At 56.8% G+C, this 18,743-nt stretch overlaps 1 protein-coding gene across 14 annotated transcripts in view; it reads left to right on the forward strand.

The window, feature by feature from the left end:
• The window catches only part of ADGRG1 (adhesion G protein-coupled receptor G1), a 43,998-nt gene that overhangs the window by 13,561 nt on the left and 11,694 nt on the right, over nucleotides 1–18,743 (forward strand). For 8 of the 14 annotated variants that reach the window (XM_032283998.1, XM_032284003.1, XM_032284006.1 and 5 more), the window contains exons 2-5: nucleotides 14,971–15,069; nucleotides 15,597–16,019; nucleotides 17,872–18,004; nucleotides 18,592–18,739. In XM_032283998.1, the coding sequence (XP_032139889.1) occupies nucleotides 15,006–15,069; nucleotides 15,597–16,019; nucleotides 17,872–18,004; nucleotides 18,592–18,739 (768 nt within the window). In that variant the 5' untranslated portion in view covers nucleotides 14,971–15,005. Of the gene's footprint in view, nucleotides 1–2,630; nucleotides 3,221–4,226; nucleotides 5,250–5,406; nucleotides 5,823–5,867; nucleotides 6,613–8,602; nucleotides 9,054–13,157; nucleotides 13,288–14,970; nucleotides 15,070–15,596; nucleotides 16,020–17,871; nucleotides 18,005–18,591; nucleotides 18,740–18,743 lie in introns of those variants that run through there. The other 6 variants (XM_032283996.1, XM_032283994.1, XM_032283995.1 and 3 more) reach the window with 6 other exon arrangements.

Genomic DNA, 18,743 nt, shown 5'->3' on the forward strand with positions numbered 1-18,743 from the left:
CAGAACGGCTGACCTGTCCGGGGACCAGAGGCCACAGCACTAGCCCTAGAGAGGAGGCCTGGGTTCCAGGGGAGCTGGTTTCCTGGGGCAGAACTGCAATGTGGTCACTTCTCTGCTGGGTGAGCTCCCGTGGCCGCTGGGAGCTAGGCTGAGCGGCTGACCCCTTCTGGGTCCTTGGCTGAGTCTGGGGCTCAGGGCGTGGCTCAGTGGCTGGCACCCTGGGTCTCGGACCCTGTGGCAGGGGTCAGACAACTGCCCAGACCCACCTGCCTTGATGGTGACAGATGCTAGGGGTGAGCCCCAGGGGCTGGCCGGGGCCCCTGACTCATCTCAGCCCTGTGTCCTCTGCCCACTGCTCCTCTGCTGTGTCATCATCTGGTCACGGGCCAAACCCCCACCCCTGGGGCACACACTTCCCTGCCTACAAAGACCCTCATTCAATCGTGAGTGCTGCCAGCCCTCTAAGACTTGGAACTTTATCCACATGTCACAGATGAGGAATCAGGGCTCAGAGCAGTCAAGGGTAGCAGGGCCTGAGCCCAGTCTCCTGCCTCTTAGCCCAGGCTTCTCCTCATTAGTAACACAGATGGCCATTCCCATGATAGGTAGTGAGTTCCCCGTCTCTGTAGGTATTCAAGAGTGGCAGGGGAGTTGCAGAGGCAACTTGGGCAGTGCATGGGGCTCCTCTTCATGGCTTCTTCCAGCCCTGAGCTTTCCTAGCCTTGGGGGAGATGGGCACCCAATTCTCATGTTCCCGAGTAGTTAAGTCTCTAAGCGACATATGGGTCATTCTAGGTGCATCAGGCCATGCTTATGGGCAGGTGCTGCCTCCATCTAGACACCATCTTCATAGCCTGGCCGACTGGCAAGCTTCTTCCAAGGAGCTTCTACCATGAATGCCATGAATGCATTTTCGGAGCCTCCTGTCCATGTGTAAATAGCTCAGTGGGCTGGATGGGAGGGAGCAGAGCGGGAGAGGAACCCAGCTGAAGAGGACAAGGGTGAGCTGGGAGGGCCTGATGGAGAAGTCAGGAGCGGCAGGACACCCACCTCCCGAGTCTTCTGGGCCCCTTGCTCTCCCTCATCCAACAGGCTCGAACCTGAATAGGGGTGTTCCTGACCCCACGGCACTCCCCCGACCCCCACCTGCCTAGAGCTGTGGGCAGTGGGCAAGGCTGGAAGGAAGCCTTGTGCACAGCTTCCTCAAAGCTGTACTCCTACTGTGGGGCCTCTACCACCTGCGCACACCTAGGGGACCAGGAGGACACAGCTGTGCATCTGTGTCTAGATGCACAGACCTGCCCGCATCCTGGTGCCCTAGCTGGAGGTGGTGGGAGCTGGGACCAGTGCAGCACCCTCACCAGCCATGAAGGGGGAGAACACCCAGTGCCTCTTCATGGAGACAGCAGGTAGCAGCATGCCCTAGGGTCCTGTCTCTGTCCCTCCACGTGGGTTTGGGAAACTGGAGTCAGAAGCTGTAGTGACTGTGATCTAGGAAGGACTGTAGTGTTTGCAAACCACTCGAGCATTGGAGTCAGCAAGGTCTGGCCCCGCCCCTGTTCCTGGGCCTGAGGCTTGAGCCCCTGGCTCAGCTCCTCTGAGCCTCCCTTCCCCCTCTATGGAATAGCTGCGGCTGACTGTCCGTGTCGATGCCAGGGCAGGATCCAGGGTGCCATGCAGGACAATGGAGGCAGCGCAAGGCAAGGAGTGCACCACGCTCCTTTGGATCCAGTTTTACCAGCTCTGTGTTCCTGGGCAAGCTCCGTGTCCCTGTGTCCCTGCTATAAAATGGGAATGATAGCACCTCCTCATAGAGCGGCCGTGGACGCGTGGGAGGCCAAGTGCATCTCCTGTGGTTTGCACTTGCGCGTGGCTCCCTTCCCTGCCCCAGCTCCCTCGTGAGTCTCTGCAGACTGATGCTTGGGACACCCCCCACCCCCAGCTTGCTGGACCCCAGGACCCATGGCCATAGGCACGTGCTCTTTCTCCTCCTTGCTTTACCTTGGAGAGCCCATGGGGAGCCCAGGTAGGAGCTTGGCGTTTGCAGCAACGGGCAAGTGACCCACTCATTGGCGGATCTGCTACCTGGGACCCTTAGATCTGAGCCACAGGAATGGGCCTTTGAGGGTCTTGGAGGTGGTAATTTTGCTTTAATGTAGAGAGAAAATCCAAGGTTCATGCTCACAGGTTCAGATGGAATCTCAGACATCTTCTCATCCAGCACCCATTAAAACTGGCTGTGGCCCCGGTGGCAGAGGAAAGGCAAGGGCTCCCAGGCTTCTGTGCTACAGGACTTCTCGGAGCCCCCATCAGGAAAGCAAAGGGGAGCTTGCCTACTGTTTCAGGTCCTATCAGGCTACGCACAGTCTCGGAAACCCTTCTCTGGCCAAGCACCTGGCAGAGGTGTGCGTGTGCTCCTGATCCTGTGAGGGTCTGGAGAGTGGAGGTGGCTGGGTGCTCGAACCTTCCCCATTCCGCACCCCTCACGTAGCCTTCGTGGCACTTTGGGGTTGGATCTTCTTGATCTTCTATAGATCTATCAGGAATGGCTCCTTTTGAGAAGAGGTGCGGAGCCTGCCTGCCCTGGGTTAGAGCCCCAGCTCTGCCTCAATCATTCATTTATTCATCCTGCAGTCACTGGCGTCTTCGGTGGACCAGGCACTGTGCTAGGTACTGAGATGCCGGTGGGAGGAAGATAGGTGAGACAGTGAAGCTGAGCAAGGGATAACACGTAAGCTAATCGCAGAGTCACGTCAGTGTTAGGTACTGTAAGGGTAACAAATCAAAGTCCCATGGAAGAGAGCGATGGATGCTGAAGTTGGGTGATGCTGAAGTTGGTTGGGTGATCACGGAAGGCTTCTCAGAGGAGGGGACATTTGATTGAGACCTGAGAAGGAGGCAGTCAGGGGAAGGGTCCTGGAAAGGATGTACTATGTTAGGGAAAAGTGCGTGCGAAGGCCCGGAGATGTGTCCGGTTGAAAGGCTGGAGAGGCTGGAGTTGGTGACTGCAGGAAGGGAAGAGCTGGCGTCAGGTCGGGGAATGGGAGTAGGCTTGTGGTTACTGGCTTGTGATTTCAGCAGTCATGCTGCTCCCTGAGCCTAGTTCCCTGACTTATAAAATGAGCGTCATCATTTCAGTCCCCGCCTCCTCCCCGTCGGGAATGCTGTAGGTGTGAAGCCAGACAGTGCTTTGGGTTTTGGCTCTGGGCGTGATGAGCAGGTATTTTTATTATTACCATGGGTGGATGTTTAGGGACTCTGGGTGGGGCTGGGGAAGCTGTGCCTCTGTTTCTCTGGGTTGCCGCCATAAGGGAGTGCCCAGTGTGTGTAAAAGGCGTGGTGTGCCTCATCTGTGCCTCCTACTGGGTCCCCTGAGCCGCAGCTCCCTGCCAGCTCCCTTTAAGCGCAGAATCCTTTGATGCCACGGAGACCGCCTTCTGCAGCCAGCAAGCGCCGTGAGGCTTTCCGGGAGAAGGTTTCACCAGAGAACAGCAAGTCCTTTCTTTGCTTTCTTTCCTCTTCCTCTGGGGGCCAAAAATAGGGCCTGAATGGGACCCGGCTCTGGGCCTGCAGTGAGACAATAGCGGCCTCCTGACTGAAGCTGCCTCCTGGCTCTGGGCCATGGAGGGGCGGGTGAGGAGGGGAGCTGCAGAGACGCCATCCCCACGGCCCCAAGCCCCTGCTGCCTTTCCCATGGCCTCTGCCAGAAATTGTCCTAAAGCCCCTTCCTCCCCTGGACTCCCCTTGGAGTGTGATGGCCAGTGGGGTTGCCCGCTTGTGTTCTGAGAAAGCGCTTGAAGCTCGTCCACTGAGACGCCGGGATCTTTTTCACCCCTGAGCAACCGCACCCTATCTGCTGGGCTGTTGCTTGTCTGGATCTGAAAGCCTCAGTGGTGGTTCTAACTCCTGGTTCTCTCCTGTGCCCTGTTTCGGGCACCCCACGGTTTTTATGTCCTTTTCCCTTTGACTCAGTGGGTATGAAAAACTTATTAGAGATCAAAGGAATGTGCCTTCTTGGAAGGAGGTGAGCTCCCTGTCACTGGAGATGATCAAATAAAATCTGGCCAAGCACTGAACATTGCGGGGCATTAGGGATCAGTCAGGCGTCACATGGACAATTGGTCTTGATATCTTCATGTCCCAGGGAATATCTCTGTTTAAATTCTATTTAACATCTTGGATGTGACTTGCTGTAAGCCACCCTTACCAGCTAGGTGGCTTACAGCAAGTCACATCCCCTGAGCCTCTGTTTTCCCATCAGTAAGGTGGGTCTCATAGGGCCAATCTTAAAGAGTGGGAGAAATGGATCTCCAAAATGTCAAGTGTAGTTCCTGGCACACAGTAGGAGTTTCAGAAGCTCTGCCTTTATTTTCCTCCCTCTCCAAACTGGAAAAAGAGAATCTGAGCTCCTAGCCACCCCACTGGGAGTTCTAGAAGGAAGTCAGGAGGAACCTCCAGGCCTAGGGCTAACTCAGAAGGGGGATTCTTGGTAGGCTGTGGCTATCTGGGAAGGCTCCCTGGAGGAGGAGTTTTCAGAGCTCTATGATGCACACGTTGTGCTCACAACAGTCAATGTGGGATTAGAGGGTGTTCAGCCTGCTTTGAGGCCATGGCCACAGGCTGGCAGCTTCCAGAAGCAAATCCAGCTACCGTTAGGCATAATTTGATTACTGGGTGGCCCAGACTGGGTTCTAAATAGATTTGATTTTAAAGTCAACATTGACAAACTTGCAGATTTCATGTAAAAACCTGAGGTTCTGCTTCTCTCAAGAAATTGGAAGCTGTGGCTCTTTGCGGTCCCATCAAGACAGGCTCCCGATAAGTCACCGTCCTAAGCCCTGCCCTCCCTCCTGCCAGCTGCCTGTCTGGCCTGGGCAGCGTCTGAGTTGAGGACTTGGGCACAGGACAAGATACGGAGCCACGTCGCTTTGCTGGGTCTGAGCCGAGCTGTGACGTAGTCCCTGCAGCTGCCAATGGTTGCCAGGGCAACGGTTGCTAGGGGCTTCTGTCACCTGCGCCCCTTCTCCCACGCTGGCGGCTTCGGCTTCTCAGCCTCTCTTCCCTGGCTGTCCCCTTTGTTTGGAGCTCCAGTGAGGGAGCAGTGGCTGGGGTGGCCCAGCTTCAAAGTCTCTGTCCTCTTGAAAAGAGGTGTGGGACATTGACCCACCAGCAAAGGAGAAGCCCTCGTCTGCCGTGCACATTCTTAATGTAGAGACAGTAAGTCCACTTGACGCCACAAAGGAGCTCAGGTACTATTCTCCCGCCTGCTCCCCCTCCTCCCCGTCCCTGTCACTCCTGCTCCCTCCCCCAGCTACCCCCACCTCTCCCGTCTTCCTCCTTCACTCCCCTTCCCCTCCAGCTCCCCTTCTTCCTCCCCATCCCTTCCCCCTTTATCTTTTTCCATTCCCCTCCATCTCCCTTCTCCCCAACATTGATGGAGTAGCCGGTGGGTGGGGTGGCACTAAGAACTGTGGGGGGGTGGTCACAGATGGTACTTCAAGGGACTTAGACAGTTAAAGACAGCAGTTTCAACTACAAGGAAGTGGTTGGGGGTGAGAGCTTCACACCCCTCCCTTCAGTACAACCCTTCCTGCAGATTCTTTTGGGTCACTGGGCTGCACCCCCGGGGGTCAGAAACAAGCCCAGTGGGTGAGTGGCCTGGGAGTGCAGTGGAGCCACAATCCAAGCTCGCCCGGGTGAGGTCCCATGCACCCCCTGATTTGGGCCCTTGGAGGGATGGCGTCCTCGTGAACCCGTGGAACTGTGTTGGTGGGAGCCTTCTTTACTGTGACTTTTTGATAGAAGCGCTTCCTTAGAGTCAGGTAAGTTCAGGAGGGAAACCTGCTTCCAGATGAACAGCGTGTGTTGCGGAGCCAGCGCTGGGGTTCGCATCCAGCCTTTGTTACTTCGCAGCTGTGTGACCTCAGGCAGGTAACTTGACCTTCCTGGGCCTCGCTGGCCTATTTGTGGAGTGGGTGTCATGGTACTTGTCTCAAGGGTTTTGAGGAGGCTTAAATGAGTCAACATGTGTAAAGAACTCACAATCCTGTCCTGCATGTTCAAAGAGCTTAATGACCACAGTTGTGTCGCTGGAGGCGGTGAGCACCCCGCCCGCGGTGTGTGCAACTCCTGATGCTCAGTGATGCTGTGCCGCATGCTCAGGAGCTGGGATGGAACCCAGTGCTTCCACTTCCCTTCCCCGGACGGGGTCCAGGTGCAGCAGGCTTGGGCCGCCAGCCATGGCAGGGGAGAACTGTGTCCTACCCAGCCTACTTAGTTGGGGAGGGTGCGCTCAGGATCTGGGACCCGGGGGAGGAGGAGGAGAAAAGAAAGGGAGGATTGGTGGCTGGCCTGGGGAATGCTAAATGTCCTGGGCTCCAAAGATGGGAGTTTTGCCAGACCTGGCGTAGCTGGACTGCCTCCCTGAGAAAACAAGGAGGGAGGTGACTGGGCTGACCTTGCGGATCTGGCCTTGGGCAACGTGGGAATGCAGATGGGGAAGGGGAACTTCGGCCAGACAGCTGAGGTCCGACTGTGGTTTGACAGGGGAGAGAGTCTGGCCGGGGCAGGGGAGATGGCTCGCACCCTCTGCCCCTCACGGCCAGCTCGAAGGTAAGCTCTGCTCTTCCCTGTGGGCCTCCTGGAGCCGCGGACCTGGAGGGCTCTGGCTCCAGAGAAGGCGGGCGGGGGACAGGCATCAGAGTCGCCCACTTGACAGAGGAGGAAATAAGGCCCAGAGAAGGGGCAGGCTGGCCCCAAGCTTCCAGGTGGCTGCAGAGCTCCTCTGAACCTTATGCCTCTGCTCCAGGCGCTGTGTTCCCTGGGCAGGTGCTGACTGGTGTGTGCGCTGGGCCCAGGAGGCTGGCCTCAGTGGCGCCCTGGAGAAGGCCAGGAGAAGACGAGGCCATGAGCCTCTGCCTGGATGCGGACCACCCCAGGAGCATGCGCTGGGCAGGCCTGGCACCAGAGTCCGACTGCTGGCTCTTTGGCTCTTTGAGGTCCCTTCAAAACAGGCTGGTGTCCCCAGTGCCTTCCTATCCCTGCTTCTCCTTTAGGTTCCAAGTCTTTTCAATCAATTCTAAAAGTCCTTTTTTTTTTTTTTTTTTTTGAGATAGGGTCTCACTCTGTCACCCAGGCTGGAGTGCAGTGGCACCATCTCGATTCATTGTAACCTCTGCCTCCTGGGTTCAAGTGATTCTCATGTCTCGGCCTCCCAGGTACCTAGGATTACAGGCATGTGCCACCATGCCCAGCTAATTTCTTTTTTTGGTAATGGGATTTCACAATGTTGTTCAGGCTGGTTGCAAACTCCTGGCTTCAAGTGATCTGCCCACCTCAGCTTCCCAAAGTGCTGGGATTACAGGAGTGAGTCGCTGTGGCTGGCCTCCAAAATTCTTCTTCTTCTTTCTTTTAATTTGTTTTTAGAAACAAGGTCTCACTCTGTCACCCAGGCTAGAATGCTGTGGTGTGATCATAGCTCACTGCAGCCTCAAACTCCTGGGCTCAAACAATCCTCCCGCCTCAGCCTCCCAGGGAGCTGGTACTGTAGGCACACGCTGCAGCCCTGGCTTCAGTTCCACAATTCTAAGAGGCTTTGTTTCTCAGCTCCTAAAACTCTGACATCCTCATATTCTCTCTCTTCCTCAACAACCTGAGTGTCTGAGCTGCTTGCGATGAAGCCACAGGCCCAGCTGGCCACGGCTGGCTTTAATGGAATGGCCCACCTGGGGACAGGCCTGGCAGTGCCCATTTCCCATAAGCAGGTGCCACTGGTCGAAGGGAGGTGGGATAGGCCCGAATATACCCCAGGCTCACCGGGGACCTCTTTCCTGGAAGTGTCAGGGACGTTGATGAGTGGCCCCGGGGAGCGCTGCAGCCTGCGTCTCCTGTAGCTCATCTCATGCTCGATAATGACCTTCGGGACAGCTCAAAGGGGAAGAGAGGGGAGGGGGCTGGAGGTGCTGGCAGGCCTCTGTGTGGCGTCAAGATTTCTGAGCTTTTTTCCATGTTGATAACGGGTGTCCATGCAAAAAAGGCTCTACCTTCATGTTGGGCTGGGAAACTGCCCAGCCAAGCGTTATGGGTTTCTTTCCTGCAGGACTTATCAGAGCCTTTGATATGCTAACATACAAGAGAAAGTAGGGCCCACAAACATTTCTCTAATTTGGGAACTAGTGTTCCCTGAAAGTGCTTTGGCAAGCTATCTCATGGTAAATATGGGGAGACTGAGTCCCAGAGAAGAGAAAGAACTCAGTAGTCCACAACGGCTAAAAGCATGGGCTTGGAGGTTAGGCTGAGTTTGAGTCCTGGCTGACTACTTATTTGCTGTGTGGTCTTGGGCATTACTTAAACTCTTTGGGCTTCAGTTTCTGTTTTTTTTTTTTTTTTCAGTCAGAGTCTCACTCTGTCGCCCAGGCTGGAGTGCAATGGCGCAATCTCGGCTCACCACAACCTCTGTCTCCCAGGTTCAAGCAATTCTCCTGCCTTAGCCTCCCAACTAGCTGGGATTACAGGCATGTGCCACCATGCCCAGCTAATTTTGTATTTTTAGTAGACATGGGGCTTCTCCATGTTGGTCAGGCTGGTCTCGAACTCCCGAACTCAAATCATCCACCTGCCTTGGCCACCCAAAGTGCTGGGATTACAGGCGTGAGACACCGTGCCCAGCCTCCCTGTCTTTAAAGTGGGGGCACTGATAGCATTTGCTTCACCAGGTTGTGCGAGATTGCCTGACCCATGGGCTCTGCTCACAGGGTTATCGTGAGGATTGAACAATTCATTTTTGCCAAGTGCTTTGCAGGATGCCAGTGGCTAACGGAGAACTTGGTCAGTGGAGGTTGTGATCCTCCCTCTCCTCCTGGAATCTCCCGGATTCCAAGGCCCTTTTCGTTGCCCAGATAAGACCCTGTTTAGTCTCACTCATCTGGTGTCCTGCCAGGTACCATGGGGCCCAGGAGGATGTGGGGTTTGAGGCCCAGGACACCGGGACTCTCACAGATGTGTACAAGGCTGCCATCACAGGGAGGAGGACCAGCGTGTGCAAAGGCTTGGAGGTGGGAGCACCCAAGGCCAGGTTCCTTCCTGGCTGGGTGACTATATATTGGCTTCTCTGAGGTCTCTTAAGAAAATGCCCAGTTCCACATATGGGAGACAGCAGGGTGGCTGACTTTGTACCACTGGCTGTCTGGGAGGACTCAGAGGCCCTGCCATGCCCTCCCAGGCTGGCAGGGAATGCCCCAAAGGGAATGCTCTTCCCTTTCTCAGTCTCCCCATAGGGTGTGTCTGGGCAGGCAGAGGGAGTTGTGGCCCAAGGACTTGGGTAGACCAGAAGCCATGGGGACAGTGAGGCCTGAGCTGGTGGCGTGGAGGCGGGGCGGGCGTCCAGCAGGTCTGGTGAAGGAATTCGAGCCTCACCCGGGGCAGTGAGAGGGCCAGACCTGGGCACCCGCCAGCCTCCGAGGCAGGCAGCTTGCTTCATTTTATTCTCCTTTATTGTAGGAAAATTCCTGAAAACTGAAGTCACTCTGCTTCCCCCAGTGATCCTGGAACACCCCTGTTGGGGAGATCTCTGCGGTCACCTCGCTTGGGCTGCAGTCGCCCCATTCAGGGAGTGGGAATAGGGGTGGGGAGTGGTTTGGCCTTTGGAGGCTGTTACCCCAGGACCCTGGGTGTGGCTGAGGAGCCGGGGAACTGGGCTGGGAGTAGCGTGTGGCCCTGGGTCCTACCTGGGTCTGACAGGGATGTTTCCTTTGAGCTGTTGGGCACATGCTATTTCCAAGTAAGATTTACTTTTATAAAAAAAGTTTGGAAACCGTTGGAGGGAGAGTCCTCCCAGCCCACACCTCGCCCTCCATGGAGGAAACACCTGCGGGAGCCCTGCTTTTGGCTCTGTGCCTTGCCCGCCCTGTGCCCTCCCCGCCTTTGAAGTCTGAGTGGCTCCCTCATTCCTCCTCTGTGGAGCTAACTTGCCCAGTTCCCAGGCTTCTCTCGAATTCTCTTCCTGGCCCCCTGCATCCCTTCGTATGCACGTGCACACACACTCATGCACAGGCACACTCGCACACTCATGCACACTGATGCACACTCATGCACAGGCACACATTCATGCACAGGCACATGCACACTCATGCACAGACATATATTCATGCACAGGCACAGTGTCTTTCAGGAGGCACCTTCCAGGGCCCTGCTAAATGCTGGGGGAGCCACAGAGGAGCCCGACAGGTCCACGTCACAGGGCAGGGAAATGCAGGGGAAGCCACAGGGGAAGCCACAGAGGAACCAGGCAGGTCCGCCTCACAGGGCAGGGAAAACGCACTGCTGGGAGGCAGGCTGCCCTGGCCCCCAGTCCAGGCCCTGCCATCTAGCAGCTGGGGGTTGCGGGCCGGTCCCTCCCCTCCCTGAGTCTCTAAACCTGCTGGTGCCTATCCCCGGTTCATAAACCCGCGGTTCCCAAGCCTGCATATGTCCATCAGCAAGATGCTTGTTAAAGCCCAGCTCCCAAGCCCAACCCATCAGACGCTCTGTGGGCCGGGCCTGTGAATCTGCATTTTAGCGCATTCCCAGAGGGAGGTCTGACCCACAGGCAGGCTTGGGAGCCTCGGATGTGAGCGCCTGTGGCAATGCAGGGTGCGGGGGCACGTTGTGTTGAGGGTGGGCCTCTGCCGGCAGGAACGCGGGTTAATTTTGGTGAGGAATGGACGGGCAGGTGAGGCTTCATGGGGAGGGCTTGTCTCAGCTCGTCTCAAAGATGAGTGGAATGTCACAGGGCTAGGTGCCATCCAAGGCAAAGGGACAGAAAGGGGCAAAGGTCTTGGGGTGGGATGCCTGGTGCAGGGGTGGGCGGTGGCCGCTGTGTGTAAAGGGAAGACGGAAGCAGCGGGGGACCAGGTTCAGGAGTCTTCCTGGCAGGAGACGCGGAGAGGTTAATCCCAGAGCCGTCCAGGTCCGTCCACTCAACTTCCATCTCCATCCTCCGAGGAAATGGGTTTTCCAGGAGCTTGGCCTGGGTAGCGGTGACTCGTGGCTCCACACGGAAGTGACTCAGGCCACCCCCCCAACTCCGCCGGGAGAAAGTGAGCTGTGGGTCCCCCCCTTCACCCCCCACCGTGCAGAACTGGAGCTGGAGCCCTGGGGGATGGGCTGGGGGTGGGGTGGGGTCTCAGCTCAGACAAACCCTGGCCGTGCTCCACTCTGCCAGATCCTTGGGGAACCCCGTGATGTGGCCCCCATTGTGTCAGGCTGGGCCGGCCTGTTCTGTCCTGTGCATGTTTACGGAAGGTCTGAGGTCGAAAGCGGCCGCTCTGGAGGGCCAGCGGGGGTGGTGGGGGCTTTCCTGGGCCTCGGCCCCAGCACTCTGTTTCCAGGCTGGATTCTCTGTGCTGCTCCTCTCCTTCCCTTTGGGGGGCTGGATTCTAAAGCCAGGGGGTCGGGGAGGACGTGCATCTCTGGGGCCTTTACCAGTGCCAGCTCTACAAGGAGGGGGAGGCTCAGCCCTAAGCCCACGTGATCTGAGAACACACAGCCTTCTCCAGCCTCAGTGTCCGCATCTGTAAAATGGTAGCCGTGGGACCCGAATTACCCGATGGTTCTGAGAGTTTGGTGTGATTACGTGGATGTCACCACTGACATGATCATTGTAGGGCTGTTGCTAGAATACCCTCTGCTCAGCTGCCCCCTCTGGCTCCCTGGGAGCCGAGACGAGGTCCTTGCCTTCGGGACCGTGGTTGGTACTGAGCGTGAGGACAGGCCCTACAGCGCTGGGGTTCCGAAGCTGCAGAGGCTGAGACACGTCAGGTCCCAGGAGTCTGTGCAGAGGCTCATGCTGTATCCTGGCACCTGGGTGGGTGCGTGGGCAGGTGGCAGGTGTGTGTGCGTGGGGCTGACCTGGACGGGTGGCAGAGGCAGGGGTGAAGGAAGGGCGCTAAGCAGACAAGCAGGATGGTGCCTCCCCCTGCCCAATCTGCATGGCAACTTTCTTGTCCCCAGCCCAACTCTCCTGCCTCCAGGGCCTTCTGGGGGAGGGAAGTTTTCTGGGTGGGGTTTCAGCCTTCCACTGGACTCCCGGAAAGGAAACTTCATGCAGTAAGAATTTCCCCTCAAGGTGCTCCAGTGGGTGAGCTGGCTGCTAGGGGTGGCACGGAAGAGCGGGAAACAGGGAGGAGGGGCCTGTGACAGGCCCAGGGGGCCGAGTTAGGAGCAGGCATGAACTGGTTAGAAAGTATGGAGTTACTTAGCGGAGATTCCTGGCCCCTGTCTCTAAGACCTTTACAGGTATCTATTCATTTAATTCTCACAGTGACATTTGAGGTGAGCTTGATTTCTATATTATTCTTTACAAGTGAGGAAAACGAGGCCCAGAGAGGGTGAGTAACTAGCCCAAGGACACACAGCTAGTGAGCGAGTCAGGATTTGAACCCAGGCTGTCTGGCTCTAGAGTCTACCCCATGGGTTAAAGGAAGCCAGGCAGCTCTTCCCCCTCAAACCTCAAGCATGTTGATGGGGCCAGAGCTGTCCACCTTGGAGTAGTTGTTCAAACAGCTGAGGTGGAGTGGGGATGGCTCAGGAAGTGGCGGGGACAGTTGGTCCTTGTGTGTGTCCTGATTTCTTCCATGGCACCCCATGTTGGTACTGTTTCACTTGTTTCCTTCCAGTGATGGGGAGCTCACTACCTGTACTCCCTCCCTTATTCTCAAGAGCCAATCCAGGAGGGCTAACGTGAGGCAGTGGTTCTGACTGACTTTGAAGGTCAGTGAGCCAGGGAGATGCGTGGATTCTGGTCGGTTCCCTCCTTGCTTGCTGTGTGACCTTGAGAGGTCACTGGCCCTCTTTGGGCCTTGGATCCAAAGTCTCCAAATGATTGGTCAGCTTCGAGTTTACAGGTGGAGAGTTGTGGTAGCAGTGAGGGCTGCTTGGAGGAAGTGGCATTTGGACTGACAACCAGGGGGACAGCAACAGAGACTGACAGGAAGCAGAAAGAAAGAGGGGGTCTGGGAGGGACGTGTCCCTGTCCCTGGATGTTGAGTTTCCTTCCGCTGGCAGGAGGTAGTTTCAAAAGGAATCAAAATGCTGAGAGAAGACACAGCGAAACCTTACAAATCACAACCTGGGAAATGGCGCCCCTCCCTAAAACACCTTCCACATCCTTCTTCTCAGAGGGTCCTGTGATGCCATCAGCGGCAGATGATGAGCCTGTCTGACCTACGACTGAACGACAAGGCCTGAGAAATTGGGGTTCCATTCCATATGGTGGGACTCAGGGGATTGGCTCTCGACTGAAGGGGCCAGGTTTGTTCGAGGGAGGACTGGCCTAGGAAGGAGATATTCAGCTCCTGCCTGGGACACCCCTCCCTTTAATGCTTCCCTCAATGATTCACTTCCAAAGCCACCTCTTCCTGAAAGTCCTCCTTGGTTTCTCTCAAACTCATACTCTGTGTGTATTCTCTGGCTTGTGGCCAGTGAGGTCCTCTGTCCCTGCAGCCAGCTGCCATGCCACACAGGATGAGGTTGCCTGTCTGTGAACCCCCAGCTTTGCCACAGGGCCAGCTGGTCATAGGGAGGGCCAAGCCTCCTGGCAATTCTACAAGTGCCAGCCCCGCAGGTTCCCCTCCAGGCACTACACTCCTGACCAGGCAGAGAAAGTCCCTGGCCTCGGGAGCATTTTGGAGCAAGTCATTTGACTCCTGGGCCTCAGTTTCTCCATCTGTGCCATGGACCAACAGCAGTACCCACTTCATAGGGTTGGAGTGAGAATCAGTGCAGAGATGCAGAGGTGGGACATGTCAACACAGAGGCTGGCAGATAGCAGGCGCTCAGTTAATAGAGAGCTCGGAGGGTCAGATGTGCCCCATCCATGCCAGGTTGGGGCAATACCGAGTCCTGGTCCTTAGTGGAGACTGGTTCCTTTGCTCCAGGCCCGGGAAACTGCCTCCCCCTGGCGGTCATGATAGGAAGCGCCCTTCCCTCCTGGCTCCTGTAGAGGGCGCCGTGGATACATTGATCCTTTAGTTCCCTCACTCTCCGTCCCCACAGCCTTTATCCAGCAACCTCTCTATGCCAGGCCCTGCTCCCAGAGATGGATCAGGTGCTCCCTGGCTGACGGAGGAGGAGGGAACACACCATCTCCCACTACCTGGAGGAGGCTAATGGGGGGTGGGGAGGGGTTTTGGCCAGTGGTGGGAACCAAAGGAGGCTGGGACTGATTGTGGAGGGAGTTGGGGAGGGCTTCCTGGAGGAGGTGTCCTCTGAGCTAAGTCTCAGGAATGATGATAGGGAGGTAGCTGGGGAGAACTCTGGTAGCCCCCTTTTTTCTGTGTTCCCTCCAGGCATGGAGGGGCAAGGTGGTGGCAGTTCCAAGTGGAACCCTCACCACCAGATTCTAGACAAGATCAGCCGGTCACTCTGGGTCCAGGAGAGAGGCATTATGGTTAGCCCGATTTTGAGTGACAAGGTGCTGCAGCAGGCAAACGGCGGACCTGAGACTGGAACTCAGCTGGACTCTGGACAGCCACCACCTCTTTTCCTTTTTTTCCAGCAGGGTTTCACTCTGTCACCCAGGCTGGATTGCAGGCGCGGTCATAGTTCACTGCAGCCTTGACTCCCTGGGCTCAAGTGATCCTGCCACCGCAGCCTCTCTAGTAGCTGGTACCACAGGCATGCCCACCACACCTGGCTAATTTTGTTTATTTATCGTAGAGATAGGGTCTCACTGTGTTGCCCAGGCTGGTCCAAACGCCTATGCTCAAGTGATCCTCCTTTCTCGGCCTCACAAAGTGCTGGGATTACAGGCGTGAGCCACCGCGCCCGGCCCCACTGCCTCCTGAAGATCAGTTTCTGGCCGCTCTGGGGAGGTCCACGGGCTGTTTTCCACCTCACCTCCCACATCCATGCGACGCTGGCCTCCTCTTCTGCAGGACCAGCCCAACCCCCACACAGTCTAGACTGCCGGCTAACATTCCTGGCCTCTTCCAGGTGGTGACTTCCAAGAGTGACTTCGTGGAAGGAGGATGACTGCCCAGTGGCTCCTGCAGAGGCCACTGCTCCTGCTGAGTCTGCTCTTCCTGGTCCAAGGCAGGTCTTCCCAGGGGTGCCCCGGGGCTGTTGGGACTTACGTTAAAATGCCTCCGTGCCTAGGGTGGCTGCCAGCACTCCTTTAGGCAGGTACAGCTCAGCTAGGGAGGATACCTTGGAGAAAAGAAAGACTCTCCTTCCTTTTGGTAGACGCAGCCCTGCCGTGCACAGCTTAGGGTATGGAACATGGATGGGACACTACCCCACTCACCTTTGCAGCCAGAGCATTTTTGTGCAGTGTATCACCTGCACAACCGTCCATGGCAGCCATGGCCTCATTAAATTACTTCATTGCTCTTAAAAATTTGTTTTGCCTTTGAAATTACTATTCGTTTTCAGTTTCCTCTTTTTATATTTTGATGCCGGTAAGTTTTGAGTGGGAAAGACTAACACGTTTTTGTAGACCCTTGGAATGTGTGTGAGTCTCAGGCTCTAGGTTCACATGTTCTCAGCCCAAGGCCTGTCCCCTTCCCTGCTTCTGCTCAGCCCCTACCACAGGGTGCCATCTGCAGCCTCTGCCTCCTCAGGTGCCCACAGCAGGGGCCACAGGGAAGACTTTCGCTTCTGCGGCCAGCGGAACCAGACACACAGGAGCAGCCTCCGCTACAAACCCACGCCAGACCTGCGCATCTCCATCGAGAACTCCGAGGAGGCCCTCACAGTCCACGCCCCCTTCCCTGCAGCCCACTCTGCTTCCCGATCCTTCCCCGAACCCAGGGGCCTCTACCACTTCTGCCTCTACTGGAACCGACACGCTGGGAGATTGCATCTTCTCTATGGCAAGCATGACTTCCTGCTGAGTGACAAAGCCTCTAGCCTCCTCTGCTTCCAGCACCAAGAGGAGAGCCTGGCCCCGGGTCTCCCGCTGTTTGCCACCTCTGTCACCTCCTGGTGGAGCCCTCAGAACATCAGCCTGCCCAGTGCCGCCAGGTTCACCTTCTCCTTTCACAGTAAGGCAACTTCCAGGCAGAGGGAACAACTGGGCGGTGGTCCGGGGGCAGGGAAGGCAAATCGCAAAGTGGACTGGGTTCACAATGTCAGATCGTGAAACTTGGGTTTTACTCACAGGCACTGGGGAGCCATTGAAGGTGTCTGAGGAGGGGAGGAGAGTGATCCAAGTGCTAGGATTACAGGCATGAGCCACCGCGCTTGGCCCCACTGTCCCTTGATGGTTATTTTGTGGGCAGGCAGGGGTGAGGATGGAGGGGCAAGGGTCCATCCTGAGGCTGCAGAGGTCTTGGAGAAGGAGGATGAGGTCTGAACAGGGTGGGAGAGCAGACACTCGAAACAGAGTGAAGATCAAGGAAGAATTCTTCCTCAGCATCAGTGTAGATTGTTTATTCCCATTTCACAGAGGAGGAAACTGGGGCACAGAAAGGCTGCCCACAGGGGCACAGCTAGCCAATGGGGGAGCCAGGATTTGAATCCAGCAGCTGATTGGAGGGGAGTGGGGGGTCAAGGTGGAGCATGAGAGGTCAAAGGTCAGGAGAGCAGTGGGGTGGGGCTGACTCAGGTCCAGAAGCTGCATCTTCGCCCTGGAGTGTGACAGGTACCATGTGGCCACCACCTTTCAGCACCATTCAATGCTGAGTGGAGGCCAGGCAGGGAGGAGCATCAGAAGGAGCTTGAGGGTTTACCGGGGGGCTTTCATGTCTCTCCAGCACCTCAAGTTTATGGCAGGGCTGTCAGGGGTTGGGGGCACAGCACTTTGATTATGTTCGTGTGACAGGCTAACTGATCATCTCCAATGCAACAGGCAGGGGCCAGGGCAGACCCCCCGGGGGGTCCCCACACCCCAGGCTGGGCTTCTGCTCCCAATCTGGGAGGATTTAGGGCAAAGTCAGTCCTAGTTACAAATTGGCATTCTGAAGACCAGACTTGTTTGGCCAGTAGAGGGTTTTTTAAAACATGCACTAGAGTTTCCAAATCACCTAAAACTCAGGCTCTCTGGGTGATACATTCAAAAGATTGGGCTACGCAGGGCCTGCCTTCCTCAGTGGCACCGAAAGTATACCCCCCAGCCTCCACTGTCTGTCTTCCTCATCTGAGTCCCACCTAATCCCTGGAGATACCTGAGTCAGTCTCCTTTGGGTGCAGGCTACCTGGGCAGAGGGGCCAAGCCTGGGGTCAGGGAGGTGGTGGGTGTGGAATCCCAGGAACCATCACCAAGCCCCCTGTGTCCCTCCTAAGCAGGCCTGGCTGGGCCCTCCCTGTTCCGTGTGTGTAGCTGAGGGCGCCTGCGGAGGCTGCTGAGCAGGGAGCATCCCACCTCGTCCTGCTGGGGCTGGCGTTGCTGGCGGGTTCTGTAAGACTCAGCCCCTGGGTTGGCCTCATCTGAGTGACCTTGGCAGTGTCCACTCCACTTCTTTTTTTTTTTTTTTGAGATGGAGTTTCGCTCTTATAGCCCAGGCTGGAATGCAATGGCACGATCTTGGCTCACTGCAGCCTCTGCCTCCTGGGTTCAAGCAGTTCTCCCGTCTCAGCCTCCTGAGTAGCTGGGATTACAGGCGCCTGGCTAATTTTTTTGTACTTCTAGTAGAGATTTGTTTTCACCATGTTGGCCAGGCTGATCTCAAATTCCTGACCTCAGGTGATCCACCTGCCTTGGCCTCCCAAAGTGCTGGGATTATGGGAGTGAGCCACTGCTCCCGGCCTCCACTCCACTTCTTGAAGCCTCAGTTTCCCCTTTGTAGAGTAAGGATCGAGGCATTCAGAGTCATGTCGGGGTGGCATGGGGCAGAATGGGAGGGTCCTGGGACCTGAATCAGCAGCCGCGGTGGGGGGCCTGTCCACCCTCCCCAGGTTCTCCCCACACGGCAGCTCACAATGCCTCAGTGGACATGTGCGAGCTCAAAAGGGACCTCCAGCTGCTCAGCCAGTTCCTGAAGCATCCCCAGAAGGCCTCGAGGAGGCCCTCGGCCACCCCTGCCAGCCAGTAAGTGTGGTGCCCGGGGCAGCAGGGGGAGCCAGGAAGGGATCAGAGCTCTGGACCTGGAGTGGGGGGCACCGGGAGGCCTTCCCTGGGGCTGGAATGCTTCCTTGATTCTCTTTCCTTCCACTGGGAGTCAGCACACGCCCCCCAGGCAGAACCCCTCTCCTGAGTCAGTAACCAAACGGGCACCCGCCATCCGAAGCCCTCCTCCCCCACATAAAGGAGGGACGGGTGGTCCATGGCACAGCCCAGCAGACCGAGGCTCAGAGACGGCAGAGCCAATCCAAGGCCACAGAGTGGGTTGGCACAGACAGAGCTGGGCTTGAACCTGCTGTGCTGACTCCAAGGACGGCCCCCACCACCCCATCGCTCTCCTTTCCTGTGGCTCCCAGGCCCCGCCTCCTCTGTCTGCCCCTCCCCAGCTCATTCTTTCTCTCCAGCGCTCAGGTGCCAGCGTTTCTCTTCTGCCGGCTCTCCACACTCTCCTGCCCACCCCCGCCCCTCTCTCTGTCTGAGTCTCTCCTCCTGCCCCCATCTAGCTGCCAGCCGGCCCCTCCCCACCGTCACTGCCGCTTTCTCCTCCCTGCCAGGCAGTTGCAGAACCTGGAGTCGAAGCTGACTTCCGTGAGGTTTGTGGGGGACACAGTGTCCTTTGAGGAGGACCGGGTCAATGCCACTGTATGGAAGCTCCAGCCCACCGCCGGCCTGCAGGACCTGCACATCCACTCCCGGCAGGAGGTCA

This window comes from Sapajus apella, unplaced genomic scaffold (assembly GCF_009761245.1).
Source record: "Sapajus apella isolate SASKATOON/1434 unplaced genomic scaffold, GSC_monkey_1.0 scaffold15, whole genome shotgun sequence".
Lineage (NCBI taxonomy): Eukaryota > Metazoa > Chordata > Mammalia > Primates > Cebidae > Sapajus > Sapajus apella.